A 27461-nucleotide genomic window follows, 5' to 3' on the forward strand; every position below is an offset into this window, starting at 1 on the left:
CTGCTACAGCTGTCGTCTGCTCCAAAAATATCGTACACTGAACGTTATTCGATCATAAAATTTTATTAAAAACAAAGGGGAAGTTTTCAGCAACTCGTTTCTTTTTACAATTTCATTATTTTCGCCTTTAAATTAGAGTAATACCGATTTTACTGTGATGTGTAGAAATGTGTAATTGCGGGGCAAAGGGGTATGTGTAAAAATGTGTAATCGCGTGGGAAAGGGGTATGTGTAAAATGTGTAGTTGCGTGGCAAGGTATTAATAAAGGAAACGGAAATACTGTAACGTTCCCGATTTCGGTTCTGTGGTTAAGGATTTAGCTGTGACGTTGTTTAAGTTATGACGTCATATTCAATGTAAACAAAAGAAACGCTTCCATCAGGTAACGTTTTTTTCAAATCAAACAATTATTAAAAATGAAATTGTATTGAGTTGCAATCTTATATTTTACTAGACTGATACATATAATTTTCTTTTCAAATTCTCATGCAAACAAGACAGATTTCTGCGCAAATGCGGGGAAAACCGGAACAGGAACTAGATCTGAAAAAAAAGTTAACGATTTTGAGTTCATTAGTAGAATGAAAAATTCGGGAAATTTTCCCGATTTTTTTTTTTTTTTTTTTTTTTTTATTGATTTTTCTACCGTAATTGGGGACTTCCTCCCCATATAAATTGCTTTGGAGTAAGTAAAACATTCCAGATTTTAAATGAAAAACACAAAAGATAATTGTTTTTATCAGCTTGGTCCCTATGATCTGAAACAATAAAATATAGCAAAACACTATTACATGTATAACCAAAACATGATAAAATTTATTCAACACACAAAAAAAAACGTAGTCAGAATCTCACTTTATTTTGAAACAAGTCAATGAAACAAAGTCGTAGCAATACACTAACCAAAACATGATTAAGTAATTTAAGAGTTATTCAACACAAAATAAAACTTTGACAGAATCCCACTTTATTTAGAAAGGATTTTTTTTTTTTTAACAATACACTATCCAAAACATGATTTAGATTTATTCAACAACAAAAAAAATGCTGTCTCACTTTATTTTGAGACAATGACAACAAATAAAGAATACACTTGCCAAAACTTGATTACAAAGCTATAGTTATTAAACACAAAACCAATTAAATCAGGCGCGAACATGTAGGGTGCGAAAGTGAAAAGGGGCGAACATGAGTGGGTGCGAACGTGAATGGGCACGAACGGACCCCGATTCGTCACTGACAGTCACTGTGACACTGGCCAGCATGGATGTTCACAATATTGAATTATTCACTATCAGTTGCTTTGGTCTTCGAGGATTTACCATTTCTATTAAGAAATAAGTAAAAACGTAAAAACAAACTAGAAAAGGTGCAAAGAAGGGCTGCTAGGTTTGTCACTAACTGTCATTTATCCACAAACAATTAAAAACTGTAACAGCTTTCCTCTGAGTATTGTAATGAGCGACTCTAGAGTCTTTTAAAGCAGCCATCTCAACCTACATGTACACTTTAGGTGCATTATATTGAGACAGTATATCAAAATATTTTGACATGTTGGTGAAATAAATTTGTTACTTTATAAGATCATAATGAAACTTAGCTTTAGTTAATGCTTCATCCATCTATTGCATTAAAACTTCATATTCCCTTCCAAAAGACTTGTCAAACAGTATTTATTTTTGTAATGTCTTCAAAGTAATTGTACAAATCAGATTGGAGGCAGTATTCAAAAGAAAAGCAGATCAGCTATGATAGAAATCTGTATTCTTACAATAAAATTAAACGTACAGAGCTACATGAAGATAGAAATAAGAAGATGTGTAATGAGTGCCAATGAGAAAACTCTCCATCCAAGTCAGAATTTATAACTACAAGTAAACCATCATAGGTCAAAAGTAAAATGTACAGTCTACAATGATGCATGTCCTGAATGACACAACTGACAGAACAGTGATCCGATAGGGGAAAATTATGCAAACTACACACATTAACACACTTTTGTTCGCTAAATGTAATGCAACACAATGTTTTAAATCATTGATTAAACTTGTTTTATTTATGAATCATTTATATTGTGATCTGAAGTAGTGTGAGGCTTGGACCCATGATAATTCTAAAAATTGGTTCCATGTGTTATGATAGATATTGAATATATATATATGAAAAGAAAAGGCAAATTGTTGAATGCTGCTAGTAATACATAGAAACTAAATAAACTTATAGTCCTGAAAAAAGGCATGACTCCAGAGGGTTTCATATTTTTATGTTAGACACTGCATACATTTCTAAAGTTATTTAAACATGTTTTAAAAATATTTACAGCTAACTGGAACATTGACTGAAAATGGAGTGAACATTTTGGAGTTCGATGAACAAAATAAGCAAGGTAGATTATGTCAATATTGCATTCTTTATTGGAAAGAAAAGTTTTAATTTTCAAATTACTAATAGATTTGATATATATGTGTGTGTTGAAGAACTAACATTTTCCTGGAAAGTTTTGTTATTTAGAATAGCAACGCATTCGACTTTTTGTATTAGTTTGGTCATGTATATATTTAGCAAACACTCACACACTGATTAGATAATTCAACATTGTTTGTGTTTATTATGGCATCTATGTGAATGTCATTATTGAAAGGTTTAGTTTACAAAATCAACATGTGTTCAGCTATAATACAAAAAATGTATAAAATATGTGTAGTTTTACTTTATACTTGTCAAAACTGAAGCTTCTATTTAAGTAATTTATTAAAGTTGTGTAATTTGTATTGTGAACAAAACTTAAATCAAGGAGTCAAAACAAAAAAGTATGTGTGTTTACTATACCCCTACCTACCCTAATTTTTATCCCCTACCCTTAAGTTTTTTGGTCATTTTTGTTTAAGCACTGTTTAGTCACAATGTTGCTCCCATAGACTCGATGTCAACAAAATTATATTAAAAATTTACCTGCCTACCCTGTTTTTTTTTTTCAGCATGTGACAGTAAACACACATACATTTTTGTTTGGCCAAACCATAATTTTGAAAATAACCTTTCATTATAATTATTATCTGTTTTAGCGAAAGTTCAATTCAAAGACTGTGACAATGTGTTAGATGTGATGGAGTACTTGTCAAGGTCATTTGATGTATCAGTTGAAAGTTCAAATAAACTTCTATGCCTTGCACATCTTCCATCAACTTACACCGATCAACAGTTGAGAGAGCTGGTTTCATCACATGGGAGTTTATGTAAATGTTTCATGTACAGATGTAGACATACAGGTTTGTTTAAAAACAGTGTCCTTTCTTTAAATTGAAACTTGTTAGTGCATTTTTCAAAGTTATCGCTTCTGCAAATAAAACACAACCAACAAGAAGATTTTAATCATATCTCCTACAAATTGCCTTGCATCTCATTGAGAAAACAACTGTAATTATATTTCACACATACTGTAAACCAAATAATGATAACTTTGCAAGAAGAAGAATAACGAAGAATATAAACTTGGATCTTTAATTGTCTTAATACAGGAAGTACATTTGAAAATTTCAAAATTCAATCTCTGTGAATTGGGCTAGAGAGGTCAAAACACTAAATAAAGAATCTGAGAAAATCAGTTGGTTTACAATATGTAATCTAAAGAAATTCCTTTAAATGACAAATTTCAAATTTCTACATTGTATGTTGCACCCCATTGAAAAAGGGTTAGTTCCCCCAAGATAAAATTTACCTTTATTAGCTGGACAAGGGAAGTTTTAGATAGGTTGTAAGTACTAAATAAGAAATAGGCAATATAGGAAATGTGTACTGACATAAGTGGTCTCTAAACACATTAACTCCAAATGGAGCTTTTGTTAGTAGAAGCCATATTAACTATGTGTATCAGTGAGAAAAATGTAAAAGCATAAAAATATAGGATATATATATACCAATACACATAATTAACAGCGCCTGGTGATGTTTCATAGCCTGACCGGTTTCGGTCCAAAAAGGACCTTGGTTGATATCTAAACAAGTTCAATTATCCTTTCTGTGAAAAATCCATGGTTACCGTAATCTATATTTAGCTAATGTACATGTTACAGTAAACTTTTTGACATGTTACTGTAAACATTTTGACCTTATACAGTAAACATGATACCTGTTGATATAACCATATTTGGGCTTTAGCATTGGGTAAAGGGTGTTTTAATGATTTAAGAAGTACATGGTAATCATTTAGTCTTGATCTTTGGCTTATGATACACCTAAATATCAAGTCTTGGAATAGTATTTCATGGTAGTCATGTGATCTTGATATTTGGCTTATGATACACCTAAATATCAAGTCTTGAAATAGTACTTCCTAGTAGTCATGCAGTCTTGATCTCAGGCTTATGATACACCTGAATATCAAGTCTTGAAATAGTAATTCATGGTTGTTATGCAGTCTTGATATTTGGCTTATGATACACCTAAATATCAAGTCTCACCATCCAAACCACGCAAGTATATTATGATGCAAATGAAAACAATGAAAAACGAAGTGAAAGTGAAATAGACAAATCGGAGACAGATGCTACCGAGGTCTATTAAATATACGACGATGTTAAACACGGTGAAGTTATATTTTTTAAATTCGAGGAACAACCAGTTCCTTATATAAATTATTTTCTTATAACCAATGAATATGAAGATTCAAAACAACAATCATACGTTATTTCGTTGTTGTATTTTGTATTTGAATTTTTCAGTTTATAATTTACAATCAGACAGAACTTTTACATGCATTATATCTGTATATCGGACGTCACAAGTCATTTACTCCCGATCAAAACAGAAACCTGAATAAACCGGCTCACTGTCCAAACTGGCCCTTTTTCATAGTCCCATAGCTGGCCGGTTTGTACAGGTTTTACTGTACATTGAACATTGGCAGATCAGTGTAGTACAGTTGACTAATTTTATCCCGTTTCATTGGCAAAACAATTTAAACATCTCATCTGTTTTCACAATTGAATATAGTTGATGTTAAAAGATGATCTTACAATCTGCTATCAGATGCTTCAATAGCAGTCATTTCCTGTAATATTGGACAAATGAGAAAGGCCATGTAATTTTTTCTATGATATAACATGATTTTTGTTATAGGAGAAAGTCTTGGATATGGATTTGTGGAGTTTGATTGTACAATAGAGAAATCTAAACAGATAGAGCTAGAGTTAGATTGGAAAGAAGTAGACAGTCATTCAATACACTGTGAAACTGTTAACATAACTTCATATGACAAATTGTGTTCTAAATGTTTGTTGATAGACAATCTACCCAAGGATTTCACTGATGTTATGGCTCTGCGGGATATCTTTAGTTGCTGTCATAAACCTCTTTACTGTCAGGTAAGTGTCTTTACATGTTATAATTATCATATTTAAATAGTTACACCATAAGAAAATCAATACAAAAAATTTACAGGTTTTTGTCCATACAATGCTTCTGTTGTATCTCTTTTAATTGACTATTGTAGATAAATAATGACTTTGTCGTTTGAATTTTTTTTTGTAAAAGTGCAATATAGGACATATACAATAGATAGATCAGTAAGAATAAAAATAACTAATATATTATGTTTTTTCTAAGTGTATTTAATTTATCAACTTTTTTTCCAGATTGTAATGAAAGACAATGAATCTCTAGGATATGGTATTATAGAATACAAAACATACCAAGAAGCTCAAAGGTCAAAGAATAAACTGGATAATCATGTGGTACAAGACCAACCAATCCGATTAACATACTGCATTCCTGGAAAGCCAGGCATCTTTTTATGTTCAAAGATTATATCCAAATTTGTGAGTTTTATCTTTTTAATTTGTGAAGAATATTCAAATTACTACGGGATATGTTCATTCAAAGACATGTAATTGTTTTCATGAATATAATAGCATTTTTTTGCATTGTCATAAGATGCCAACTTGATCACAATAAGAGTTAAGTTAAAAGTTAAAGTTGTAGACTTCTGGCAATTATCAAGATGAATTACAGTAATAATTTGTTTAGATTGAATATTTCTCTTGCTGCTTGTTGTTATAATGAAATAATTTTAGAAATTATTACTTTTCCAAGACTACAAACTTTAATTAAAGGACAATAATAATAGTGCTGAGTGTGTAAGATTTTAAAACAGAATCTTTGGAACATAACAGCATGTATCAATAAATAGTCTGTCTTACTTGCAATGACTTAGCATAGCAGTAAACATCTTTATAGTGTTATTGTTATCAATTTCATGGTAAAACATGGCACAGTATCAGTGTATCCTAAACTCTGTCTTACTGACAAAAAAGCATATGTCAGACAAATAATCACTTGGTCAGACAGATTTATTTTTTAGAATTTTTGGTCAGACACAAACCGTACAACAGTTTGGCACAGACTGCAGTATCATTTTATATTTGACATTGAAGTGTACATTATATGTATAGTAATCATGGTTATTATTTCCTTAATCGTTTACTGTGTACATTATATATATGTATAGTAATCATGACTATTATTTCCTTAATTGTTTACTGTGTACATTATATGTATAGTAATCATGACTATTATTTCCTTAAATGTTTACTGTGTACATTATATGTATAGTAATCATGACTATTATTTCCTTAATTGTTTACTGTATACATTATATGTATAGTAATCATGACTATTATTTCCTTAAATGTTTACTGTGTACATTATATGTATAGTAATCATGACTATTATTTCCTTAATTGTTTACTGTGTACATTATATGTATAGTAATCATGACTATTATTTCCTTAAATGTTTACTGTGTACATTATATGTATAGTAATCATGACTATTATTTCCTTAAATGTTTACTGTGTACATTATATGTATAGTAATCATGACTATTATTTCCTTAATTGTTTACTGTGTACATTATATGTATAGTAATCATGACTATTATTTCCTTAAATGTTTACTGTGTACATTATATGTATAGTAATCATGACTATTATTTCCTTAATTGTTTACTGTGTACATTAGTCTGTTGTGGATTATGTAGTGGTACCGCATGAATCTATACCTTCAGTGAGCGATTTTAAAGTGAATACGATATCCGACATGATCGACCGATACAACATGGACGTGCCCGATAAAACTCCGGATCATTCGATTCTTGAATGGAAATTAGCTGTTATGAACAAAGGTCCGAATGATGAACCAGCATTTAAAACACAATTCAAGGAAATTAAAAGATATGATATGTCAAAGTTAACAACAGAATTCTTGAATTCGGAAGATTGTGTTAAAAGAATCAGTGAAACTGTCAACCGCATTGAAAATGAACTTTCATCAAATAGATGTATTAACGAAGCATATGGTTCCTTCACTAACTTTTTAATGAACGAAATGGATCTAGCTGGCCTTACTGTAACCAGTCCTATCAAATATGAATGTAAATCGAAGCAAAGTAAAGCAAAGACTTTCTTAAAGCCTTATTGGAGTGACTTACTACAACAGAAGTGGGACGCAGCAAGCAAAAAGGAAAAGTTATGGCTCAAATGTAGTGACCACACAAACATTAAACGTAAATTAAAACAAGAGTATTGTGTTGCCCGAAACGATTTTGACAAACATTTACGGAAAGCAAAACGAACTTATCAAAATAAACTTCAAATGGATCTGCTGACTGAACTTGAAAAACCGAACTCTCGAGATTTTTGGAAACAAATTGGCAAAATTGGAATTTCAAATGACAGGCGGTGTCATATGGTATTTTGAACCCCCTAAAAAGTGAACCCGGGGTCAAAATACCATGCGGTAAAATGACCCCGGGGTCATTATACCGGGGTCATTATACCGCATGGTATTTTGACCCCGGGGTCATTTTTCACATATGGTATTTTGAACCCCCCTGCGGTATATTGAACCCCCCTGTTTTTGATAAATAGTATTGCAGATAATCTAATTTACAATTTATAGGCTACCAATTTTTTTAATTTGTGGTTTTAAGTAGGGGGTTCAATATACCCATGAGTGTCAAAATACCATGGCTAAGAAAAATTTTCAAAATATCTTTTCCAGCATGTTTAACACATACAAACCACTTATTGGAGTATTATAACTATGTTAAGGAGTTAGAATAACTTGAATTTTTGAAATTCAAGGTCTGTAGTAGGGGGTTCAATATACCGCAGGGGGGTCAAAATACCATGGCTAAGTAAAATTTTCAAAATATCTTTTCCAGTTTCTTAAATACATACAAACTACTTATTGGAGTATTATAACTATGTTAAGGAGTTAGAATAGCTTGAATTTTTGAAATTCAAGGTATATAGTAGGGGGTTCAATATACCGCAGGGGAGTCAAAATACCATGGCTAAGTAAAATTTTCAAAATATCTTTTTCAGTATATTAAATACATATAAACTACTTACTGGAGTATTGTAACTATGTTAAGGAGTTAGAATAGCTTGAATTTTTTGAAATTCAAGGTCTATAGTAGGGGGTTCAATTTACGGCAGGGGGGTCAAAATACCATGGCTAAGTAAAATTTTCAAATTATCTTTTCCAGTATATTAAATACATACAAACTACTTATTGGAGTATTATAACAATGTGAAGGAGTTAGAATACCTTGAATTTTTGAAATTCAAGGTCTATAGTAGGGGGTTAAATATACCGCAGGGGGGTCAAAATACCATGGCTAAGTAAAATTTTCAAAATATCTTTTCCAGTATATTAAATACATACAAACTACTTACTGGAGTAATATAACTATGTTAAGGATTTAGAATAGCTTGAATTTTTGAAATTCAAGGTCTATAGTAGGGGGTTCAATATACCGCAGGGGGGTCAAAATACCATGGCTAAGTAAAATTTTCAAAATATCTTTTCCAGTATATTAAATACATACAAACTACTTATTGGAGTATTATAACTATGTTAAGGATTTAGAATAGCTTGATTTTTTGAAATTCAAGGTCTATAGTAGGGGGTTCAATATACCGCAGGGGGGTCAAAATACCATGGCTAAGTAAAATTTTCAAAATATCTTTTCCAGTATATTAAATACATACAAACTACTTACTGGAGTAATATAACTATGTTAAGGATTTAGAATAGCTTGAATTTGTGAAATTCAAGGTCTATAGTAGGGGGTTCAATATACCGCAGGGGGGTCAAAATACCATGGCTAAGTAAAATTTTCAAAATATCTTTTCCAGTATATTAAATACATATAAACTACTTATTGGAGTAATATAACTATGTTAAGGATTAAGAATAGCTTGAATTTTTGAAATTCAAGGTCTATAGTAGGGGGTTCAATATACCACATGGGGGTCAAAATACCATGGCTGAGTAAAATTTTCAAAATATCTTTTCCAGTATATTAAATACATACAAACTACTTATTGGAGTATTATAACAATGTGAAGGAGTTAGAATAGCTTGAATTTTTGAAATTCAAGGTCTATAGTAGGGGGTTCAATATACCGCAGGGGGGTCAAAATACCATGGCTAAGTAAAATTTTCAAAATATCTTTTCCAGTATATTAAATACATACAAACTACTTACTGGAGTAATATAACTATGTAAAGGATTTAGAATAGCTTGATTTTTTGAAATTCAAGGTCTATAGTAGGGGGTTCAATATACCGCAGGGGGGTCAAAATACCATGGCTAAGTAAAATTTTCAAAATATCTTTTCCAGTATATTAAATACATACAAACTACTTATTGGAGTATTATAACAATGTGAAGGAGTTAGAATAGCTTGAATTTTTGAAATTCAAGGTCTATAGTAGGGGGTTCAATATACCGCAGGGGGGTCAAAATACCATGGCTAAGTAAAATTTTCAAAATATCTTTTCCAGTATATTAAATACATACAAACTACTTACTGGAGTAATATAACTATGTAAAGGATTTAGAATAGCTTGATTTTTTGAAATTCAAGGTCTATAGTAGGGGGTTCAATATACCGCAGGGGGGTCAAAATACCATGGCTAAGTAAAATTTTCAAAATATCTTTTCCAGTATATCAAATACATACAAACTACTTATTGGAGTATTATAACTATGTTAAGGAGTTAGAATAGCTTGAATTTTTGAAAATCAAGGTCTATAGAAGGGGGTTCAATATACCGCAGGGGGGTCAAAATACCATGGCTAAGTAAAATTTTTCAAAATATCTTTTCCAGTATATTAAATACATACAAACTACTTACTGGAGTAATATAATTATGTTAAGGATTAAGAATAGCTTGAATTTTTGAAATTCAAGGTCTATAGTAGGGGGTTCAATATACCACAGGGGGGTCAAAATACCATGGCTGAGTAAAATTTTCAAAATAACTATGTTAAGGATTTAGAATAGCTAGAATTTTTGAAATTCAAGGTCTATAGTAGGGGGTTCAATATACCGCAGGGGGGTCAAAATACCATGAATAAGTAAAATTTTCAAAATATCTTTTCCAGTATATTAAATACATACAAACTACTTATTGGAGTATTGTAACAATGTTAAGGAGTTAGAATAGCTTGAATTTTTGAAATTCAAGGTCTATAGTAGGGGGTTAAATATACCACAGGGGGGGTCAAAATACCATGGCTAAGTAAAATTTTCAAACTGTCTTTTCCAGTATATTAAATACATACAAACTACTTACCGGAGTAATATAACTATGTTAAGGATTTAGAATAGCTTGAATTTTTGAAATTCAAGGTCTATAGTCATTAGGGGGGGTCAATATACCACAGGGGGGTCAAATTACCATGGCAAGGTATGTATTAAACTTGTTGGAAAAGATATTTTGAAAATTTTACTTTGCCATGGTATTTTGACCCCCCTGCGGTATATTGAACCCGCTACTCTAGACCTTTAATTCAAAAAATTCTGGCAATTCTAACTTTTATATTTATAGTTAGAATACACCAAGAAGTAGTTTGTATGTATTAAACTTGCTGGAAAAGTTATTTTAAAAATTTGACTTTGCCATGGTATTTGGACCCCCTGCGGTATATTGAACCCCCTTACTCTAGGCCTTTAATTTCAGAAATTCTGGCAATTTGAACTTTTTTATGTAGTTAGAATACACCAATAAGTAGTTTGTATGTATTAAACTTGCTGGAAAAGATATTTTGAAAATTTTACTTTGCCATGGTATTTTGACCCCCCTGCGGTATATTGAACCCGCTACTCTAGACCTTTAATTCAAAAAATTCTGGCAATTCTTACTCTTTTATGTAGTAAGAATATACCAATAAGTAGTTTGTATGTATTTAACTTGCTGGAAGAGATATTTTGAAAATTTTACTTTGCCATGGTATTTTGACCCCCCTGCAGTATATTGAACCCCCTACTCTAGGCCTTTAATTTCAGAAATTCTGGCAATTCTAACTCTTTCATATAGTTAGAATACACCAATAAGTAGTTTGTATGTATTAAACTTGTTGGAAAAGATATTTTTAAAATTTTACTTTGCCATGGTATTTTGACCCCCCTGCAGTATATTGTTCCCCCTATTCTAGACCTTTAATTTCCAAAAATCTGGCAATTCTTACTCTTTTATATAGTAAGAATACACCAATAAGTAGTTTGTATGTATTTAACTTGCTGGAAAAGATATTTTGAAAATTTGACTTTGCCATGGTATTTTGACCCCCCTGCGGTATATTGAACCCCCTACTCTAGACCTTTAATTTCCAAAAATCTGGCAATTCTTACTCTTTTATGTAGTTAGAATTCACCAATAAGTAGTTTGTATGTATTTAACTTGCTGGAAAAGATATTTTTAAAATTTTACTTTGCCATGGTATTTTGACCCCCTCCCCCTTTTTTTACAATGGAAAATCAAAACTACCCTTATATATATATATATATATACATAAGTTATAATTACAAATAATTAAAGCATTCAAGCTACATATGGTCTAGTTATAATGTGTCAATAAGTATTTTGAATGACATTTTGTTGGTAAAGACTTCAGAGCACTTATACCAAGCAAAGATATTTCTTTTAATTAAGCATGGAAAATGTACCTCCCCTTCTTGTATGAATGATTTTTTAATCTATGATAAGCTTTAGAATAATGTAAAATGTTGTAATATTCATCTAGGATGAAAATAACAGGGGGGTTCAATTTATCATGGGGGTTCAATTTTCCATACAGGGGGGGTTCAATTTACCATGGGGGGGTTCAATTTACCATAGCGGTATTTTGACCCCGGGGTCAATTTACCATGGGGTTCAAAATACCATATGACAGCGGGATCAAATACCGTGGGAGGTTATTGATGATAATGGTGAAGTTAATACGGACAAAGAATATGTATTACAAAAGTGGAAAACGAACTATCAAACATTGTTCAACGATCAAACTGACAGCATGTTATATGATCAATGTCACCTAGACAAAATAAAGAAGGGGGAAATTTCATCAGACCCGGAACTGGTAGATACATCTTGTTTAAACGAACCCATCACTCGTTGTGAAGTTGAGAAAGCGGTGAGCAGATTGAAATTAAGAAAGGCAGCTGGCATAGACAATATCCCAGCAGAAGTTCTAAAAAACAAAACCTGTATCGATATGTTACAAAATATTATAAATTTTTGTTTTGAAAACGGTGTTTCACCACTAGAGTGGAAACAAGGAATTATAAATCCAATAGTGAAACCAAATAGTACAGACGTGCGGCTTCCTTTGTCATATCGTTGGATAACGCTTTTGTCGGTGCCATGTAAAGTTTACTGTGACATTCTTAATTCTAGATTTGGAGATTGGATTGAGGATTCGGGTGTATTAGTTGATGAACAATGTGGATTTCGTAGAAAGCGTAGCTGCCTCGATCAAATATATAGTCTGTACTCTATCATCAATGACCGTAAATTGTCACGTCTTTCAACCTATGCCTGCTTTATTGACCTGAAGAAGGCGTTCGACAATGTGAATTGGGACTGTTTATGGTTTAAATTACAAACGTTTGGTGTTAACGGAAAAATCTTAAATGCTGTTAAATCTTTGTATGACAACACAACATGTTCTGTACGTGTTAACAACATCTTTACGTCGATGTTTCCGGTTTCATGTGGTGTGAAACAAGGGTGTCTGATTTCTCCGACGCTTTTTGCTTTGTATATTAATGATTTAGCTACAGAAATTAAGTTTTTAAATAAGGGTATTGATATTGATAGTATAAATGTAAGCATCTTACTATATGCAGACAATATCGTCTTACTAGGTCCAAGTGAGGCTAGTTTACAATGTATGCTTGATTGTGTTAATGCATGGTGCCATAAATGGAGATTGAGTATTAATTGTAGTAAATCAAATGTGATACATTTTAGGCCTAGCTCTGTTGAACGTTCTACTTTCAATTTTTTCTGTGGAAGTCATAGTTTAGTGTATGTAGATTCATACAAATATTTAGGTATTTGGTTCAGTGAACATGTAACATGGAATAAAGCCGTCAAAGAACTCTCTAAATCTGCCAGCCGAGCTTTGAGCTGTTTGACTGTGAAATTTTACGCTTATGGTGGTATGACATATCAAGTGTTCACAAAACTGTATGAAAGTTTGGTACAACCAATATTGTTATATGGTGCATCGATATGGGGACTTACTGAACATAGACTCATTAATAACGTTCAAAACAGGGCTAGTAAAATATTCCTTGGAGTGACTAAATTGACTAGCAACACTGCAGTACAGGGTGATTTAGGATGGCTGTCATGTCATGCTAAACAAAGACTGGAAGTTTTGAGATTCTTTTATAAACTTGAAAATTCAGATAATTCTCGTACTTTCTATAAGATACATTTATGGTCGAAACGAAAACGTAGATCCTGGAATTTTAATGTGATTAAGTTATTTCGCAATATGTCTGTAGAACACTTAATGCAGCCCGGAATTAGCAAAGAACTATTTTTTAAAGTAGTTAAAAGTAAATTACGAATACTAGATGAACAGTTGTGGTTTACCAAACTTTGGAATGACAATTCGAATGTGAATGGAAACAAGTTGAGACTATATAGACGTTATAAGAAGGACCTTCAACCTGAACACTATGTTACTAACGCAATGCCACGCCACTTACGAAGTAATCTATGTAAACTTAGATGTGGAACTTTACCTCTGTCCGTCGAGACGGGTCGTTATACGAAACCACCAATACCGTTAGAGGAAAGAATTTGTCCATTTTGTAACGATGCTGTAGAAGATGAGATACACTTTTTGATTAATTGTGACATTTACAGTGACTTAAGGTTAAATTTGTTTCACAGAGCTATGGTCATGGATAATTCTTTTTGTACAAAGTCAGATTTTAATCAATTTGTATTTTTAATTCAGAATGCTGAATTACAATACGAGTTATCTATCTTGGTGCATAATATGATAAGAAGACGTCGTGCACTGAAAAGCAATCTACACTCTTAATTGTATATTTCCGTAAAAGTCAAAGTTAATATATTTAATTTATTTATTTTATTGTTTTTAATTCATGATTGTGTATTTCCGTAAAAGTCAAAGTTACATTTAATTTTTTAATTGCTTTTTTAATTCATTTCAATCATGTTCTATTTATTTACTATTTTACTGAGAGGTTTTTAATAAAACAACAAGATAACTTCATTTTATTTTCTGCAATCTGTTTATATAACCTCTTTAAAATACATTCTTTTTATCACATACCATTTATTTTTTTACGTCATACCTTAATTTTGTCATTTCTATTTTTAAAAGACATGTTTTTTTTTTGTGTTTTTTTTTTTTTTTTAATTACTTATTTTAAAAAAAAATTTATGATGTGAAATATCCGGACAATTTTAAACATTTTTAACATTTTATTATGTTTTTTTTCAATTTGTATTTGTTAAATAGATATATATTTGTATATATAGTGTCTCATAAGCCTTTCTAGGCTGGGTATTTGTCTTATTTTATTATTGTGCAATGTATATTATATAATCTGTATAAAAAATCTGTAGACAAGTATGTGACACTTTAATAAAATAAATTATTATTATTATTATTTTGTATAGTAATCATGACTATTATTTCCTTAAATGTTTACTGTGTACATTATATGTATAGTAATCATGACTATTATTTCCTTAAATGTTTACTGTGTACATTATATGTATAGTAATCATGACTATTATTTCCTTAAATGTTTACTGTGTACATTACAGGGTAGTTGTGATAGAACAGAACCACCAAAGAAAGGCTTATTACCAGATCCTATTTTTATGAAAGATGATTTGTTGAAGACACCTTTAGTCAGACAGCTCTGCCAACAGCAACCTAATTGTATGTATCTTAAATACTGTCAGGAATGTTAAATCTTGTGTTTTTAAATAACTGTTAATAGTTCATAAAATGGAATGTTTTGACTGTACTCATATTTGGTTTATTAGATTATAAAAGATGTGCAAGATGAAAATACAAAACAATAAACCAGTTGCAATTTATATATAAATAAAAACAAAACAATGTGAGCTGTTATGGCTGGAAACTTGAATTAATTTATATAAAGATAAAAAAAGCAGACAAATTCTAAATTATTCTGCCTTTTATTTTTTTTCATTTTTGTCTGTAAATTAAGCAGACTGAATGTTTAGTAAAATTTGTATAAACACATTGTGTATTAAAATTGTTTTTAAGTAAGTCAGTAAAACTTAATGTATCATATTATACTTAATATATGGTGTTACCTGTTGACATAAAAAATAGGGGAAAGACACCAAAGGGACATAAAAACTCCATGGCTAAAAAAGAAAAAGACAAACAGACAAACGCCATTAAAAAAAACCCAACTTAGACATGAAAGAAAACCGCATAAGTGGTCTTGATAATTTGATCAATTCAGTCAAACCAGCGAGTTCATTTTAAACATTTCAGTGCCATCTTGGACATTGTGAAGATTATAAAACTTCTGTTTTTGCTTTACAGTGATGGGTTGTTTTAAACAAGCATTAACACAGTTACAACAGACTTACATGAATCAAGTGAACAGTTCTGCAAAACCAGGTAAATTTATAAAATCTTGTGTACTGTGTCAGGTTCTTGAAATTCTAATGAATGTCATTTAGTCACTTCTTTTTAGCTCTTTTAGTCCATAGAGCCATACTGATAACCTTTTTTATAATGTTGTTTTCCTCACTCCTTGTCTTGAAGCATTTCAAGAATCTTATACTCTGAAACAACTTTGCTGATTGAGTCCAAAATTAGTCAAGACTCATCTCAAAGAGTTATACTATCAAAATATGATATATTTTATTGCAGAATAACTAGGTTATGTTTAATTTATAATGATTAATTATAGAACAAAAAGCAGTGAAAGGGGTGTGAAATTAAAAGTTTGGTAACATTTTTTTTTAGATTTGAAAACATGCATGAATTGAGATTATTATGGTCCTATATAAAATGTCAATCTTAAATTCCAGATTGCTGCCATTTTTAACATATGACCATATTGAGTTTATGCTATATAAGATTTTGAAGATTACTATCGTAGTCCAATTGAATCCACTGCAAGGATTTAGATACTGACCAGTAGTAGTAAGTCCAATTGTTCATCAGATTTTTATTTCTTTAGGATTTTTGTTTCCTTGTTATGTTTTACAGGATTGCTAGGACCTGCACCTTCTGTTCAACTAAATCCATTGATCAACCCTAGCATGCAGCTTGGACTTATAGTCCTGCTGGCATTACAGTTACAGTCAAAATCTCAAAACAAGGTATAGTATTTATGTTTCAATTTAACTATCACATTTACTTTAATTTAGAATATCTATAAAATTTTCTTTTCCTGGTGGTCTTTGAAGAAAATCTGCTGGTCCTCACTATAAATTCATTTGCTAAATACTAAAGCTATGTCTGTCCTTTGCAAAATTTGGCCGTCAAAACCTTTTGGACCACCACTTTTTTTTTTTTTTTTCGAGAACTCTGATATAAAGTATTCAATTGTATAAATATGTACAATTAGATATTCTTATTAAAGGTGTGTCTTGATTTAATGCCCATGAACATTTTTTCTTTTTTTATGTTCACAGATATTGAGTCCACTAGATTTGTTTGGTTTGGTTTTGAATCAACATACAAAACAGGTATTTTACACAGTATTAATATCAAAAAAATATTTACTGATCCATATTTTTATTTTGAGACTGAAACTATAATAGCAATTAAAGAGTTTTTTTTTGTGAATGGTGGCTTTCAGGTAATACTGGTTTTAGAATGAATCTTTAATTAATTTTCAAACCAACAAAAATTAAACAAACAATAAAAAAAATAATATCTATTGAGTTCCAATATAACTACCTTTTAAAAAAAAAACTCAAAATGTAGTTAAATGAAGGGTATCAATGATATTTTTTGCATTTGAAAAAATTTAGATGCATAATTCACTCCTGCACCTGGGCATGTGTGTATAAGTTAAAATATTTTTTGCATAAAAAACTGTTATTACTACCTTTTTAAATTTTTCATCAAATTACATATTTCTGATAAAGATGAAAGACACTTTATTCTCATGTCCACCACTTAATATGCATACTAGCTTTTGAAAAGAGTTCTGAAAATATAGTTTCTACATAGTTTTTCATTTCCCTTATTTTCATGTATGAAACCAACCTTTACAGAATATCCCTAATGTTTTATGATGTATGAAACCAACCTTTACAGAATATCCCTAATGTTTTATGATGTATGAAACCAACCTTTACAGAATATCCCTAATGTTTTATGATGTATGAAACCAACCTTTACAGAATATCCCTAATGTTTTATGAATAATTACAGGATGGACCATCATCTATTCTTGGAGACCCTTTAACAGTCCAAGCCAGTGTTGTCCTAAAAAATCTGACTAGTCAGATATCAGCAGTGCAACCTTTGACCTCTAATCCACCTGTCAATCTTCAACAGAACAACGAACACAATTCATCCCTACTTCAGTCTTTGGCATTAAACTTAAAAAATGTGAACATGAATATGTTGATAAACCTAGGACAGTTAGCTTCATCAATACAGACTTCATCTGGTTTATTAGGGAGTGGACCACCCCAACCATTAATGAATGACCAGTCCCTTGTTAAAAATGCCAAAGTCACGGAACAGAAACCCAAGCCAAAAAGTTTATTGGACTTGGATATGTCTAATTACCAACAGAAAATGTATCCAGTTCAAGATCGGATGAAAAGTTCTGTTAAAGAGAACATTCCTTATAACAGGGGACCAGCTTTACAACAGGAAGGTGTCTATAGTGCAAATCCTGCTATTAATAATAACATGCAGTTTAATAGACAATCTTCTGGTATGCATTTAGATCAGTATGGAAATTTCACATCACAAAATGAAAGTAGACATTATCCTGCAGCTTATGACCAGATAAACAAAGCTACTTCCTTGCCAAACATAAACCAAGGTTTATCCCATCCATCACAGTATGTAGACAATGTCACTAATGTCAAACCTTTAATGACAGATATGTCTAGATCACAGTATGTAGACAATGCCACTAATGTCAAACCTTTAATGACAGATATGTCTAGATCACAGTATGTAGACAATACTACTAAGGTCAAACCTTTAATGACAGATATGTCTAGATCACAGTACGTAGACAATACTACTAAGGTCAAACCTTTAATGGCTGAAATGTGTAGATCTCATCTCTATCATGAAAATATGTCTCAAAACAGAATTGCCCAAGTATATAACGGAAACTCAAACCAAGGTCATGATGAACCTGATGGGTTGATGCCTCCTCCTGCCTTCACAAATATGATACTGCCTCAGCCTCCACAAACAGAAACCACATCTACATACCAAAACAGGGTAAGTGTGTGGATTGCAATGTACAACATTTTTATGTTAAATTGTTTGGGAGCATTCCTTCATATTAACAAAAAAGGGTCTATTTAATGTTGTTAGCAATACAATATGACAGTTTTCTAATGATTGTTGATATAAATAGTAAGCGTTTTAATCAATTGGATATATTGTTCTTTACTTCTTCAATGGAAGGTGAAAATTTGCTTTAAATTAGAAGTGTGTTAGACATAGAGATAAATATTGATAAACAAACTGGCATCAAAATTCACAAATTCAAAATACAGAATTCATATGCAGGGAACATTACAACAAAGCATGTACATTCAGTAAAAAGAGTAATTAATGTTCATTGGAAACCATCTTATCAAGTCAGTATACATGATAAAATGAGCTATCATGTGTTTATATTTACAGTGGAAACTGTTCAATGAACCATAACTCATATAGGATTAACAGGTTAATAGTGTCAAGTTGTAGAATGAGCTTCCCAAATTCCCTCTTATTACTCACAAATTACAATATTTCTCAACATAGGATTTTCAAGTTTTACATTTCAACATATTAATCAAGGTTGCATGTTGAAAATTTAACAATTTTGAGTTGAAAATTTACTTGCAACAGAAGTAAAGTCTATTGATGACTTTTATCCTTTCTTAGAGAAAAATATGTTTACATAACATTGATGTACACTTGTATCTGCCATGTCCACAAACTCCAACTTTATTTTTTGGGGCCTTCTTTTACTTTAGGGGTCCCAACCAATAAAGAGCTATACTAAACTATTCTTAACCCCAAACCTTACCCTAACCCATACCTAAACCTAACACTAGCCCTAACCCTTAAACCTAACCCTAACCTAAATCATCCCCTAACCTAATCATAACCATGAATGATCCTCAACTCTAAAGTATAGGGACCCTTAAAGTAAAAGAAGGCCATTGTTTGAAGAATAATCATTTGAGACATATTTTATTCTAACAAACTATTTATGAATCAAGAAAAGTACAGTGTAATACTTATTAAAATTTACTTTGATATGAAGAAAAGAGATGTACGGTTAACATACCTGAACATCAACCCAAACTCAAAATTTATGTTTGATGTTTATTTTTTGCAGTCATCCAGGACATATGGTGATATGATAGATCAATACATGACCAACCAACCAACTGGACCACAGTCTTTACTGACCAGAACAGCGTACCATGATGACTTGTTAATGTCTGGTACCAAAAGAAGCAGGTCTCAAGCTAGTTCTATCAGTGATTTCTCAGACACATACACTGATCCATCATCATTGTATGACCAGTCCTACAGATCAAATGACTCCATGTATTCTGATGGTGGATTCTCTACAAGTGGATATTGTACACCTATTGGTGTGAAAGATGATGGTTTATTGGTAGGTTTTAGGGAAATTGATTATGTGTGAAATATGCCACAGGCTTATGTAAATACATATTGATAAATGTTAAGAAGACATAAATCGATATGAAAGAATCTTTTTATCGGTATATATTGTTGCTTTAACCATGTTAACCTTTTTGTCGAGCCTTCGACTTTAGTTGAAAAAGCGAAACATAGCGATCCTACATTCCGTCGGTGTCGTCGTCGGCGGCGTCCACAAATATTCACTCTGTGGTTAAAGTTTTTGAAATTTTAATAACTTTCTTAAACTATCCTTGAATTGTACGAAACTTGGACAGAAGCTTGTTTATGTTCATAAGATAGTATCCAGAAGTAAATTTTGTAAAAATAAAATTCCATTTTTTCCGTATTTTACTTATAAATGGACTTAGTTTTTTCTGCCAGGAAACATTACATTCACTCCGTGGTTAAAGTTTTTGAAATTTTAATAACTTTCTTAAACTATCCTGGAAATGTACAAAACTTGGCCAGAAGCTTGTTTATGATCAGGAGATAGTATCCAGAAGTAAATTTTGTAAAAATAAAATTCAATTTTTTCTGTATTTTACTTATAAATGGACTTAGTTTTTTCTGCCAGGAAACATTACATTCACTCTGTGGTTAAAGTTTTTAAAATTTTAATAACTTTCTTAAACTATCCTGGAATTGTAAGAAACTTGGCCAGAAGCTTGTGTATGATCAGAAGATAGTATCCAGAAGTAAATTTTGTAAAAATAAAATTGCATTTTTCCCGTATTTTACTTATAAATGGACTTAGTTTTTCTTCCAGTTAACATTACATACAGTCTGCAGTTAAAGTATTTAAAACATTTTTAAGATTCTTAAACTAGCCTGGATTTTTACCAAACTTGTACAGAAGCTTCTGACAATCAAAAGATAGTATCGAGAGGAATAATTTTATTGATTTTTTTCATCATTTTTGATGAGTGTGTGATTAACAGCAAAAGTAGGCGAGACACTGGGTTCCGCGGAACCCTTACAAATTTTTCAATTTATTCTGTAAATGTTGTCAGTTGGCTCATGCTAAAAAAAATTTCATCCTGATACAGACATCTCCACAGACAAAAATGACAGACACATCATAGTCAGGTGGAAACAAGGGTTGTTTGAGTGAAGATCTTTTTCTGAGCTGTGGTATGCATAAGAGCTTGAATAAAACCACTGAGATAAATGATGTACAATAATCCCTCTATGAAACAGTTTATTCCTGAGTTGACCACACAACTAACACACATGATGTCATCTTTTCCATTTTTCAGGAATGTTGAATTCTTTAAAAAGAATTACATTAAAATAACAAAAAATAAATCAGGCATCCTCTACCTTTGAAAATACAGGGGCGGATGCAGGAATTTTCGAAAGGGGGGGTGCTAACCCAGGGCACCCAGGGCAAAGGGGGGGTGCAAAACATATGTCCCGATACAAATGCATTGATCGGCAAAAATAAAGGGGGGGTGCGCACCCCGGAACCCCCCCCCCTGGATCCGCCACTGAAATAGGACCATTTCATATTAATATAAGGTTATGTGAATTCAAATTCATACATGATTTTTTTGGTGCTAAGACTATGAGACATTAGTGAGGTATATTTTTAAATCAGAAATAGCAACACTGAATTATTTGATTGAGATCACCATGCTTTATTATAGGTTTCTTAAAAAACTATCAATGTGAATCCGCTTTCCTGTCATTCTTTATCTTTCAAAACCAAAATTTACACAAAAACTATCTGAAGGATTACAGAATATTTGCATGTGCAAGATTGATATTCATTATAGAATGAACACGAAAGGTTATGTACAATGTTTGTTTTTCAAAATACTCATAGAGAAGAAATTTTATAATAAAAGAAAAAATTATACACTGCTAAGTTTGAATAGGTACTATTTTTGTACTTAAAATCTGTAGTACTAGAAATTTACTTTTGATATTTAGTACTATTTCTTTACTTTAAAGTTATTGTAATATTTAGGTAATGGTGTTTTACAGTCCTTGATTTGTACTTAAAATTTTGGTAAAGAAACAGTGATCACAAAATTCCATGTTTAAAAATCATAACTTTAAAAGATTTGAAATTGACAAACTTTCAAAGTGCTGAACAACTTACTGTGTAACCAAAAATCTGTACTACTTAAATTTCAAGTATAAATTAAGTACTGTAAAGTACAAGTACCTAAATATTACAATAATTTTAAAGTAGCAAAATAGTACTGAATATAATAAAAGTAATTTTCCAGTACTACATATTTTTGGTACAGAAATAGTACCTATAGATGCAAAAGTAGCTGTGTATGAAATAACAGGAATTTATGTATACAAAGTGAGATAATGTAATTCAATTAAACTTGATAATTTTTATGTGAAATACATGTATGGGTACAGATGATAATCATCTGCTCTTAAATTCTCTTGTAGAAAACTCCAATAGGACAGAAGAGGAGTTACAGCCACCTACTTCCTCCTCCAGAGGCCAGTCCTGAGGGAGATTTTGTTGGTCAACATTCACAAGGTATCGGAGGACATTATGCCGAATCGTACAGAAAACGTCCACGACTAGATAGAGAGGATCTTAAACTTAGATACTGAATTTTCATACTTAACAAAAATCATTTTCAAATTTTCAAATGATTTACAAATAGATTGTCTTTGAAATACCATAGATATTCTTTTACAAAATAGGAAATGAATTTTGTAACATTGAAGAAAATAGTATATTTATAGATTTCCAAATACCTTTTTTGTGTGCCATATATATTTTCAAAATTACAATTACATTTAAATGAAAAAAATCATGCTAAATCAAATTTCAGGGTAAAATAACTGGATTTTTGTAATTACTAAAAAATGTGAATCATTTTAATATGATAAAATTCATACACTAATTTTATGTAGAGGGGTTATATTTATATTTTTCTACATTTTCCTGGGATTTAGGACATTTAAATCTTGCCATATAATGTGAAGAATTCTTCATTTTCTCATTAGATGCATTGAACATTAGATGTTCCCTATCATTGGTTGTTAGCTGTCTATAATATTTCCCTCTTGTCTCATTCTTAAAATGAATTAATTGTACATGCAACAGAATTAAAAAGATGCTCCTTTATTTTTTCATCTGATGAAGGATTATGTAATGTAGTATACAAAGTAAATATCAAAACAATTACATAAAATGTGGTTTTCATTTCAGAGAAATGAAAGGAAAGGGGTTGTTTTGGATTTTGATAATATTTAAAAAAAAATAGGAGTTTCTGATTTTCTAAAAAGTATAATATTTACGTTTTTAGTTGTATTTTACCATGTTTATTATGGACACAATATTTCCACGAAGAACCCAAAGCTTTAGTCTTGTATATGATTGTTAATTATTCAGAATATGTATTGCCATATTAGACATAAAAGTATCTAAATTCAAATTATATGAAATTTCCTCTGGGGGCATGTGAAAGCTTAATGTTAAAAAAAAGAAACACTATTATCTTTCTTTCAGTTGTTGGTTATTTTAAGATATTCATGTTTTAGTGATTGTTGTGTTTTTTTATTATTTAAATTGTATATATGGGAAGCATATCCCTTTGTATTTTTTTTCTTTTCTGTTCTTCTCTCACTTTCTTTCTAATTAATATTTTGTGAGACAATTTCAGTTGTACATATTTTTAGATGTCTCTCTGTATTTTTTTAAATAGTTTGCAATCCATTTATTGTTTATTTATCATTGCATACAAGATATTTGATAACACTTTGTTATTTTATATTGCAGAAATCTTTAAAAAGTCACTATGGCTGATTATTCAGTTTATAAAAAACTTATATATTGTTGAACCTTACCCAAGAAATCCATGAAAAAGTTTTCCCACACAATAATAATGACACAAACATGAAAAATGATATATCCTACAACGTTTTAGTGTAGCAGGTTAAAAGAGTTTTTACACAACAACATACATACCACAGAGTGCTTCTTGAAATAGGGATTTTTTATTGCCTTTAAAATTGAAATATTTATAAATATAAGGGATTTTTTATTGCCTTTAAAATTGAAATATTTATGAATATAAAATTATGTTGTCCATAAATGTATTATTGCTAGAAATATTTTCAACATCCTCGGAAATTAAAACATGGAGGACATGTTCAAGGAGTATGCACAATGAATAAAGGAATGCTCTTGAAACACATTTTCACATAATTGAAATGTTTGTGTCAGGAAGGGGAGGTTACTCATCAAAATATTACAATGCATTTAACAGTATTAAAAATAATCAACAGACATAGTAAAGAAAATTTGTATGATAATTAAATTTTGTTTTCTGTATATATGATGAAAATTATAAAACATTTTTCATGCAATTATATTGTGATATTTACAGTTGTATTATCAAAAGAGGGAAAAAAGATCAAAATTTGACTACTTTAATACTAACAAGGTCATCTTCACAGTATGTTATTTTCCTGTACTGTTAGGTGTAAATAAATGTTTACCAGTAGTGTATGTTTTGACAGTACATCCTTTAAATGTCCGTTTGTGATTTTCTATTTATATCTGTGGTATTAAAGTTAAAGCTTGTTTAGTTATCAATTGTGTTATGTTGAGAATTTCTAATGAATTATTTGTCATAATCAGTGCTGTAAAAATAGGTCCTTGTCTGTAAGTTTGTTCTAATTTTCAAAGATTGTCTTACTACGAGTTTGAGGGAGAACTTTTTAGTGCTCCCTGCCTTTAGTGCTTGCCAAATATTTTAAAATTCATGCATTTTCATAAAACTTTACTTGTTTTTTGCATCAGCTGACAATTGATGAGGTTTCAATTTAATTTTATTTCCTTTATGAAGATTTATAATACCTCTACCAACATGTGTTCTAAAAGCAATGCTCTTTTAAAAACTAAAATAAATCATAAACAAATGAAATGATGTGTGTAAATATGAATTGTATCAAAACTTTTGACTACTTAAAATACCTAATAAATTCATACTTTTTTCAAATTACTTGTTTTGTTTTGCCTTAGTCTCCCTGTCCCTCTCCCTTTAAACAGACAAAAAAATCAAACAAATTATTTTTAATACTTACTAGATTCATTTTATCATATTTTTTTTTAATGAATTGCCAAATACCTTGATAAGAATCTTAGTTTTTTTAAGGATTTGTAAGTGTATTATTTATGTACATTTTTGTTAGGGAAAATGAATATAATGAGACCACTATTTTTGTGTATTCCATGTTTGAAGAAAATGCATGTTTTCAATGGTATTTTTTTTAGCATAGATTAATAATCACAGAAACAGCACTGTCATATTTCATATGTGCAACTGTATGTATTTTTTCATGCATTTTTCAAAGAAAAAAAGATTTATGTAAGAAAATATATTGCAGATAAATTAAACTTTGTTACAAGTTGTAACTTACAACAGAATTGTTTCTCTCTGTTAACCTGATTTTTCAGTCTATTTTTATGTAATTATTTTAACTAGATTTGTGTTTGACATATTTTAATTTCAATTGTTGTTATTTTTTTTTTATAGGATAAAAGTCAAAATTGTTCAAAGCTATAATGCATTGAATATAAAATATATTATTTTTTAAAGGGGTTTTATTTAAATAGCTTACCATTGTTCACTTTCTGCAAAATAATTAGTTAAGGTATATAGCATACTGTAAATCCTGAAATTATTGCCAGCTTTTAATAACTTGAATTATGCAATTTGGTCAGTGTTGCAATAATAAAAACTCAATTTTGGATAACTGCTTCATATACCAGTTTTTCCCGAAGTCACAATAATTAATCTCACATTAATGTTCATTCTTTAAAACAAAGCAACCTTCTTTAATGTAGTTCATATCTGACAGCAAATCAACTGAAACATATTGTAGTACCAACTTTTGTCCAAACTAGTTACTGTAAATGCAGTTATCAGTAAAACTGTTGAACAAAGCTAAATTAATTATTGTCATTTCTGGAATATTAGATTTGAAATGTGAATTTTCAATTTTTGCTATTAAAACAAACCTATTCCACCCTAAAATCAACAATAATAAAACATTGTAAAAGTTTACGGTACTTCTAGGATAAAAGTTTTTGATGCTGTCCCATTAATGTATAAGCCTGCCTCTTTCATAATTATGGAAGAAGCAGTGCATCTACTCAGACAGGTTAAACTTAATTGTTTATCATCATAACTTTACAAAATTACCATTTTATATATTAGTATGATTTATCATATTTTATACTTATAAAACATAGTCTATCACAAGGATATGTTTGATACTCATTATATAACAATGTCAAGAGAGTCAAACTCTCGGTCACAGATTTTCTGAAATAACTAAAAGCAATTTCAGGTATAATCTGCATGAGTTGCAAGCTTGCTACATTTACTGTAAAGCAACTTTTTATTTTGAGCAATTTATTTCCACCACTGGAGGGATTAGAAAAGTAACCTGAATACATGTCAAACTTTGATCTTCTCATATATGAATACTCAACAGAGATGGAAATCATGAAATCAAACAAAATAGGTCTAAACCTGAATTTGTTTTATATCAAATATAGAGTTACAGATTCCTGAATGTTTAAAGCATGTTATCAAAAAAACATTTAAAAAAAGTTAATGCATTAAAGATGTGCTATGCAATTGAATGTTATGTTCTTTGCCAAATGGTTTGAATAACATTAAATGTCTTTATACAGATTCAAAATCAGATAAAGTTTGAAACAATATGAAGGAAGTAATAAACATAAGCCTATCTTTTGAATCATATACCATTGTTTTAAAAATGTCATTTTGATATTACATAAAAAAGAAACTTTTTCTGGTCTGTCTAATACTTCTTATTTTTTTCATATTCATTGAGAGAAAGTACAGGCAGCATGGCATTATTCCAATTCTAAAAAAATATCTGCAAAAATTTGAAGCTCCATGTCTGAAGTTGAATTAATTTCATTTTCCTTGGGAAATTGAAGATACTCAGTATTCATCAATATAACTGATAATAGTATGGTAGAAATATTTATGTATGCTATTTTATATTTCACATACTAAATGCTATTTTTTAATGTTCTGAAGTTCTAATATAACCATGTAATAAAGGTTGTGAAACATAAATACTCTTAGTTATAAGGTTATTATCCGACCGCCAAAAAAAAATTTGTGTCATATAATGGTATCATGTCGTCTTCTGCGTCTTCGTCGTCTGTAGTTTCCAGACAATAACTTT

At 30.5% G+C, this 27461-nt stretch overlaps 1 protein-coding gene and 1 long non-coding RNA gene across 2 annotated transcripts in view; one reads left to right on the forward strand and one right to left on the reverse strand.

Moving 5' to 3' along the window:
* Window positions 1-266, reverse strand: part of LOC143050696 (uncharacterized) — a 1496-nt gene extending 1230 nt beyond the window's left edge. Inside the window, exon 1 of the long non-coding RNA XR_012970497.1 lies at window positions 1-266. This exon is cut by the window's left edge and continues 453 nt beyond it. This is a non-coding gene — a long non-coding RNA (uncharacterized LOC143050696).
* Window positions 1-26050, forward strand: part of LOC143050680 (uncharacterized) — a 31893-nt gene extending 5843 nt beyond the window's left edge. Inside the window, exons 2-12 of the mRNA XM_076223841.1 lie at window positions 2324-2387; window positions 3067-3270; window positions 5120-5364; window positions 5635-5817; window positions 15173-15290; window positions 15933-16010; window positions 16608-16720; window positions 17036-17089; window positions 17784-18821; window positions 19936-20220; window positions 22662-26050. Coding sequence (XP_076079956.1) covers window positions 2324-2387; window positions 3067-3270; window positions 5120-5364; window positions 5635-5817; window positions 15173-15290; window positions 15933-16010; window positions 16608-16720; window positions 17036-17089; window positions 17784-18821; window positions 19936-20220; window positions 22662-22832 — 2553 coding nt within the window. The 3' untranslated portion in view covers window positions 22833-26050. The remainder of the gene's footprint in view (window positions 1-2323; window positions 2388-3066; window positions 3271-5119; window positions 5365-5634; window positions 5818-15172; window positions 15291-15932; window positions 16011-16607; window positions 16721-17035; window positions 17090-17783; window positions 18822-19935; window positions 20221-22661) is intronic.
* Window positions 26051-27461: the final 1411 nt, after the last annotated feature.

The sequence above is a fragment of the Mytilus galloprovincialis genome, chromosome 1, assembly GCF_965363235.1.
Source record: "Mytilus galloprovincialis chromosome 1, xbMytGall1.hap1.1, whole genome shotgun sequence".
NCBI lineage: Eukaryota > Metazoa > Mollusca > Bivalvia > Mytilida > Mytilidae > Mytilus > Mytilus galloprovincialis.